Source organism: Aegilops tauschii, chromosome 7, assembly GCF_002575655.3.
Source record: "Aegilops tauschii subsp. strangulata cultivar AL8/78 chromosome 7, Aet v6.0, whole genome shotgun sequence".
Taxonomy (NCBI): domain Eukaryota; kingdom Viridiplantae; phylum Streptophyta; class Magnoliopsida; order Poales; family Poaceae; genus Aegilops; species Aegilops tauschii.
In genome coordinates this window covers 521,472,366-521,479,877 of record NC_053041.3, presented here as the reverse complement: position 1 = coordinate 521,479,877, position 7,512 = coordinate 521,472,366, and the positions used below count along the sequence as shown (strand labels likewise).

The window sequence follows — 7,512 nt, the reverse complement described above, 5'->3', positions numbered from 1 at the left end:
TCGTCTCGGAGCGCGGCATTGAGGCAAACCCGAAGAAAATCATGGCCATCGAGCGCATGCGCAATCCGGCTTGGCTGCGCGATGTCCAAAAGTTCACCGGCTGCTTGGCCTCGGTCAGCCGGTTTCTCAGCCGGCTGGGCGAGACGGCCTTGCCCCTATATCAGCTGATGAAGAAGACGACGCCGTTCCAGTGGAACGACCAGGCGGACGAAGCCTTCCGGGATCTCAAGCGCATGCTCTCCACCGCACCAGTCTTGGCCGCACCGACCGAGAAGGAGCCGCTGTTGCTCTATATTGCCGCAACCTCGCGGTCGGTCAGCACGGTGATGGTGGTCGAGCGACCAGAGAAGGACAAGGTCCAAGCCGTCCAGCGTCCCGTCTACTACCTGAGCGAGGTGCTCTCCGCCTCGAAGCAGAACTACCCGCACTACCAGAAGATGTGTTACGGCGTGTACTTCACCGCCAAGAAGCTCAAGCAGTACTTCCAGGAGCATGTCATCACCGTGGTCAGCACGGCCCCTCTCGGCGAAATCATCGGGTGCCGGGATGCCTCTGGCCGGGTCGCCAAGTGGGCGCTCGAGCTAGCCGGCCACACCACCTCTACGAGCCACGCACTACGATCAAGTCCCAGGCTTTGGCCGACTTCCTCATCGACTAGACCGAGACCCAGTACCTGCCGCCACCACCGGACTCGACGCACTGGCGCATGCACTTCAACGGCTCGAAGATGTGACTCGGCCTAGGGGCCGGCATCGTGTTGTCCTTCCCCAAGGGCGACCAGCTCAAGTACGCACTGCAGATCCACTTCGCCGCCTCCAACAACGTCGCCGAGTATGAAGCCCTTGTGCACGGCGTCCGACTTGCCAAGGAACTCGGCATCCAGTGTATCCTGTGCTATGGCGACTCGGACCTGGTGGTGCAGTAGTGCTCCAGCGAGTGGGACGCCCACGACTCCAACATGGCAAGCTACTGCTTCCTCGTCCAAAAGCTGTCCGGATTCTTCGCGGGCTACGAGTTCATCCACGTCCCGCGCGCAGAGAATGAAGCGGCAGACACGCTCACCAAGATCGCATCGTCCCGGCAGTCCATTCCTTTCGGCGTCTCCCTCGAGCATATGCACAAGCCGTCCGTCAAGCCGTCTCCGGACTCCGAGTCCATCCACGTCCCAGCCGACCCAGTCGCGCCTCAACCCGGCCCGGGGACTGCTCCAGCAGACCCGTCCGCGCCTCAACCCGGCCCGGGGAATGTTCCAGCCGACCCGGCCACACCTCAACCCGGCCCAGGGCTGCCGTACCCGACCCGGGGGCTGCTGAACCCGGCTCGGGGGCTGCCGCCCCAGAGCCGAAATGGTGGCCGTCTTCGCCGTGGGGACGGCGCCATCCTGGGCCCTGCCCATCTCGGAGTTCCTGGAGAATGGGTCCTCCCCATGGACGAGACTGAAGCTCGGCAAGTGCAGCGCCGGGCGTCTGCCTACAGTATCATCAACAACGAGCTCGTCAAATGCAGCTCCACCGGCGTATTCCGGCGCTGCGTTGAGCAAGACAAGGGCATTGAGATTCTCCTCGACATACCCCAGGGCGAGTGCGGGCACCACGCCACCTCACGGTCCCTTGTGGCCAAGGCTTTCCGCCATGGTTTCTACTGTCCCATGGCCCTCGAAGAAGCAGTGTCACTCATCCTCAAGTGCGAGGGATGCCAGCGCTTCAGCAAGCGCAGCCACTAGCCGGCGTCGGCACTCCGGACCATCCCGATCACCTGGCCATTCGCGGTCTGGGAAGTCGACATGGTGGGGCCCTTCAAGACCGCTCGAGGCGGCATGACGCATTTGTTGGTGGGGGTGGACAATTTCACCAAGTGGATCGAAGCAAGGCCGATCAAGAAGCTGGACGGGCCAACAGCCGTTTGATTCGTCAAGGACATCGCGGTGCCCTACGGCATGCCGAACAGCATCATCACGGACAACGGCACCAACTTCGCCAAGGGCGCGCTCGCGTAGTACTGCTCCGTCTCCGGCATCCGCCTCGACCTGGCTTCCATCGCGCATCCGTAGTCCAACGGCCAGGTCGAGCGGGCTAACGGCCTCATCCTATCTGGCATCAAACCGCGACTCGTCGAGCCGCTCATCCGTTCACCCGGCAGTTGGCTTGACGAGTTGCCGGCCGTCCTCTGGAGTCTCCGCACCACGCCAAACAGGTCGACCGGGTTCACCCCATTCTTCCTTGTCTACGGAGCAGAAGCCGTCATCTCGACCGACATCGAGTTCGACTCGCCGCGCGTCACGATGCACACGGAAGCCGAAGCCAAGGAAGCCCGCGAAGACGGCGTCGACTGGCTCGAAGAAGCACGTCTCCTAGCGCTCAGTCGCTCAGCCATCTACCAGCAAGGCCTAAGGCATTACCACAGCAAGAAGATCAAGCCCCTCGCTTTCCGAGAGGGAGACCTCATCCTCCGGCTCGTCCAAGAGCAGACCGGCCAACACAAGTTGTCCTCCCCATGGGAGGGCCCCTTCATCATCAGCAAGGCCTTGTGTGACCGCAACGCATACTACCTCAGCGACGCCCGCAAGTCAAACAAGCGCAAGAGAGACACCACCGGCGAAGAAACAACCCGGCCATGGAATGCAGAGCTCCTCCGCCCGTTTTACAGTTAGCCGCGTGCACGTATGTATCGCTGCCTTTTGTAAACATCTGAAACTATGGGATCCCCGAACGACGCTCGGGGCCTGCCCTTTTGCGACCAAACTATTGTGTCTCCTACATTTGTGCATTGCTTTCCTCTTAAACCAACCCGACCGCCGGGTCGACCCTCTCGACCCGGGGGCTCGGGGGCTGGCTGGCTTGGCCACCCGCCATTCTCCTTAGCGGCTCTTGACGCGTTGGATCGCCGCGGCCTCTCACTTCGCCCCAAGCCGCAGAACCGGCTTCGGCTGTTGGCTGGCAAGCACATGAGACCAAAAGCACCAGCGCGCCACGAACAGTAAGTCAGGAACCGCCGGGTCGCCCAACCTGGCCCCGCCACTTTAAGTTGCTGCACGACCGGCTGCTCGCCAACCCGGCCCTGCGGGATTGCCGCCAGCCGGCCTAGTGGGTGTTTCGCTCACGCTCAAAATTTCGAAAGCCTGAGTATCGCACGCTCCTCTCAAAGGTCGAACCCCTTGTCACGGACCGGAGCCTTGGCCATCAGACTCGCGGGGGGGAAACCAAAGGGGGAAATTTGCGAGAAAATGGCTCCAGAGACGGATAGCAAGAGCGCAGGCATCCATGAAGTTTCTGCATACCGCCGGGTCGCTCAACCCGGCCTCACCACTTTAAGTTGCCGCTCGACCAGCTGCTCGCCAACCCGGCCCCACCGGATTGCCGCCAGCCGGCCCACTGGGTGTTTCGCTCGCCCTCAAAGTTTTGAAATCCTAAGTATTGTACGCTCCGCTCAAAGGCCGAACCCCTTGTCACGGACCGGAGCCTCGGCCGTCAGACTCGCGGGGAGAAGCCCAGGAGGGGAGAGTGCAGGAAAACAGTTCAAAAAAACGAAAAGCAAAAGCGCAAACATTCACAAAGCTCATACATCATAAATTCAGAAACAGGCCCAAGGCCAGAGTTCATTACACCCAGTTAACCCCCAGTGGGTGGGTGGACCTGCTACCTAACAGAAATTGCTACTAAGTTAAAAATCAGGCATCCCCGCCGCCGGATCGCGCAGCTCCCGGGTCCGCCGAGGTGCCGGTATCCTCCTCCCCGGCGTCCGCGTCGTGGTAGACGTCCGTCTCCTCAGAGCTGCCCTCCGGGTCGTCCAGAAGCAAGCCGTAGTCGTCAGCGGGCACGACTCCGCTGTCTTCCGCCCGCTCTGGTCGGAACTCGTCGTGGAAGGCAAACCCGGCGATGTAGCTGGCCCGAGCAGCAATTCGGTCGGCCTCCGCCTGCAGCTGGCTCTCCGAGATGGCTCGCTGGCCCATCAATGCGTCCAGCGACAGGTCCGGATGCCAAGACATCGCGAACCTGAGCGCCATCTCGGCGCTAGCATGAGCGGCGGAAACCCGCCAGTCCTGGAGCCTATCCAGCCCCGCCTCCAACCACTGCGCCAGCCGCGTGATGCTGTTCGGCGCGACAGAACCCGGCCAGAGGGCCGCCGTCATCACTGCGCCGGCCTCAGAGAGCCGCCCCATCTGCTCGCTCAAGACTCGCAGACGGGCGTCGGCAGCGGTCACAATCTCCGGGAAGGTCCACGCCACCCGCGGATCAGTCCCGGAGCGGACGATCCCTTGCGGGTCGCGCTGAATGCGGACCACCTCCTTTGCCAGCTGGCGCGTCTCCGGGAAGGCCCCTGTCGAAAAGAAAAGCAAGTCAGAAAAAAGTCACCAAGAACAAGAAGCCGGAGTCCCAACCCGGCAACAAAAAAACAAAAGGAAATCACTTACTAGAGAAGGACTCTTCCAGGTGCTGCGCTTCGAGCAACGTACCACGCCGCTCCCGGGCGACGGTGCGGTCACGCTCCTGGAGCGTCTTTTCCAGATCGGCGACCTTGGCAAGGGCCGCCTTTAGCTCGGCGTCCTTATCCTTGGCCGCCTTCACGGCCTCCTCACAGTGTCGGGTCTCCCCCTACCGGGTCTCCTCCGCCGTGGCCACCAGTGCCTTCAGGCGCTCCACCTCGGCCTGGAGCTGCCCCTTGTCGTCAGCCAGCTTGCCGCGTTGCTGGTCCGCCTCGGCAAGGGCCTGCTGTGCCTCCACAACCTTGGCGGCCTCCGCCTTGAGGCGCTCCACCTCGGCCTCAAGACGGCCCTTGTCGCCCGCCAGCTGCTCCTGCAGCTAGCTGGCTTCGTCGAGCGCCCGCCGGGCTCCCGTCACTTCCACCCTCGCCTGCTCCACCTCGGCTCCAAGCCGACCGGCATCAGCAACGAGCCGATCGTAGTGGAAGCCGGCCCGAATCAGTCGGGTCCTCCAAGACAGCACCTCGGCTGCCGAAGAGAGACTCAGAAACAAAGTACTACTTTAAGATTCGACCCAACAGCTACGCAGTTGGCCCGAATCTCGGGGGCTCCACCAAGTGGGTGCGCTAGCGCGCCCCCACTAAAAAAGAGCATGCAAGAAAACTACTTGCCGCGGCGCGGAGCTCCTCCTCCTTGGCGGCGAGCCTCTCCTTGGGACGCCGGTGCGTCTCAAGGAGCCGGTTGAAGACGCCGACCCGGTAGGAGTCTAGTTGCTGCAGAAAGCAACGATCAATACAAGACAGCAAGATAAGATTCGACCCAACTGCTACGCAGTTGGCCAGAATCTCGGGGGCTACACCCAGTAGGTGCACTAGCGTGCCCCCAGAAAGAAGAAGCAACGAAAAAAGAAAAAGCAGAATGCAGTGGAAAACTTACAAACACGGCATGCTCCAGCTCCTGCGTCGCCTCCACCTCGGCCTGGGCGCAGGCCTGGATCCGGTCCATCCGCCCTCGCAGGCGTCGGGTCACGGCGGACATCGCCGCCTCCTCCTGGGTCAGCGGCCCGAAGAAGACCTCGCTGGTCCCGCTCCGCGACGCTTGCGAACCGGCAACCTGGCGACCCCCGGGCCGGGGCACCATGGCGTGCACCCCGCTGGCTGCCTCCCCTGAGGCCGGCGCCTTCTCCGCGCCCTCTCCGGCTCCGACGTCGGCCCGGTGGCCGGAGTGGCCTGCGACTCCACCACCGGCGGCGCCTCGCTCATCGGCGTCCGAGCCGCCCCCTCCGGCGCCGTCCGCGACGCCTCCCCCGAGACGGCATCGTCGCCGCCTCCATCGGTCCCCGCCCGATCAACCACGTCGGTCCACGGCGGGGTGTCGTCCCCAACAACCATGACCTCCTGGTCGAGGCCCATCACATCCGCACGGCCGCCTTGGCCGTGCTCCCCCTCCAACGACGACATGAAGACCGTCGCCGCCGCCACCATCCCCGCCGGCATCTCCGGCCACGCCGGCTCCTCGCCGGCTCGCGCCCACATCGCCGCGGCGCTAACCCAGGCCTGGGTCGATGCCGCCTCCAGCTCCGCCTCGGCCCGGTTCTGGTCCCGCCAGGCCAGGCTTTCGGCATCGGCCGGGTCTAGACCGAGGTCTGGATCCACCCGCTCCTCCTCCTCATTAACCCGGTCGGCGGTATCGGATCGGCTCCTCCGGAACGCGGCGCCCTCGTTGGACGCGGCGTCCGCCGCTACCAACGCCAGCGTGATCGGCGACCTGAAACCCAAGACGAACTAAATACAGGCCAGGCAGAGCCGCTCGGCAACTCGGTTCAAGCCAGAAGAAACTCACCCCGGTACCACCGGAACGGCGGGCCTCGCCGCCCTCTCCTGCGGCGCAGCGCGCCTCCTCTTGGCGGGTGGCTTCGCCTCCCAGGCCGGGTCCGCCGCACGCTTCGCGATCGGAGCACGCGGCGCGACGCTGTCGTTCCCGTGCGGCCGCCTCGCCGCCGGCGCCCCCCGAGACGACTCGGCTCCGGCCGCGCCGCCGCCTCCTCCACCCAGCGCCGCTACACCAACGACTCACTTCAGCACCCCCAATGTCGTCCCATGACCGGCAACTCAAGAATTAAAAACAAGACTTACCGGCTCGGTGCCCTGCGCCCGCGTCGGCGTTCGCCTCCTCCTCTCCGCCATGGGCCTCGGGCTCCTCCGAGGCGACGCGCACCACCTGCACCCGCTCCCGGTCGTAAGGATGCCGGATGGCGTTCATAAGCACCTCCCGCGTCATGTCGGGCGGATAAGAAGATAAGCAGGAGCGAAATACGGAGACCAAGGACTCACCACCGGTGCCGGGTTCACGCGGCTATACGGGGGTTTCCCGAACTGCCAGTCATCCCACAGGTTGGCCTTGGAGATGTCGTTGACCCGGCACGTGACCTGGTCCGCCGCCAGCCGCAGGTTCGCCATGCGGTTGGGGTCCTGAAGGCCGGTCATCTGACTGATGAGGTGGCTGCGCTGCTGTAGCGGCAGCACTCGGCGGACGATGAAGGCGGTGATGAGGTCGGTGCCGGTGAGCCCTTCCCGCTCCTTCATCACCGACACCCGCTCGTACATGTTGAGCACCTCATGTGACTGATGCCTGGGGTAGTACCCCCAGTTCTGCTTCTCCCTTGGCGGCGAGTTGACGAAGAGCGGCAAGTTGATGCAGTCCGCGCCAAGGTTGCGGACATAGAAGAAAGAATTCTGCCACTTCTTGGCAGAATCCTCCAACGGCATCTTCGGGCAGTCAGTGCCCGACCGCTTGGAGATGATGGTGGCGCCACACTCAGACATCTCCCCGGCCCTCGGCCCCTGCTGCTTCAGGGAGAAGAAGCGCCCAGAGGTCGATGGAAGGCTCGACCCCCAGGTACCCCTCGTAGTGGGTGACAAAGCCCGACAGCTGCACGATGGCGCCGACGCCCAGATGATGGGGCTGGAGCCCGAAGAACTCCAGGAAATCGCGGAAGAAGCCCCTCGCGGGAAGCCCGAACCTGCGCTTGAAGTGCGGGAAGAAGACGACGCGCTCCGTTCCCTCAGGCAGCGGCTCCCGCTCACCCCGCT

The 7,512-nt window shown here is 63.7% G+C and overlaps 1 protein-coding gene across 1 annotated transcript; it reads left to right on the top strand.

The window, feature by feature from the left end:
- Positions 1-958: 958 nt before the first annotated feature.
- LOC109755840 (uncharacterized) lies at positions 959-1,723 on the top strand. Its single transcript, XM_020314725.1, has one exon. It carries the CDS (start codon positions 959-961, stop codon positions 1,721-1,723), a length of 765 nt encoding a protein of 254 aa, XP_020170314.1.
- Positions 1,724-7,512: the final 5,789 nt, after the last annotated feature.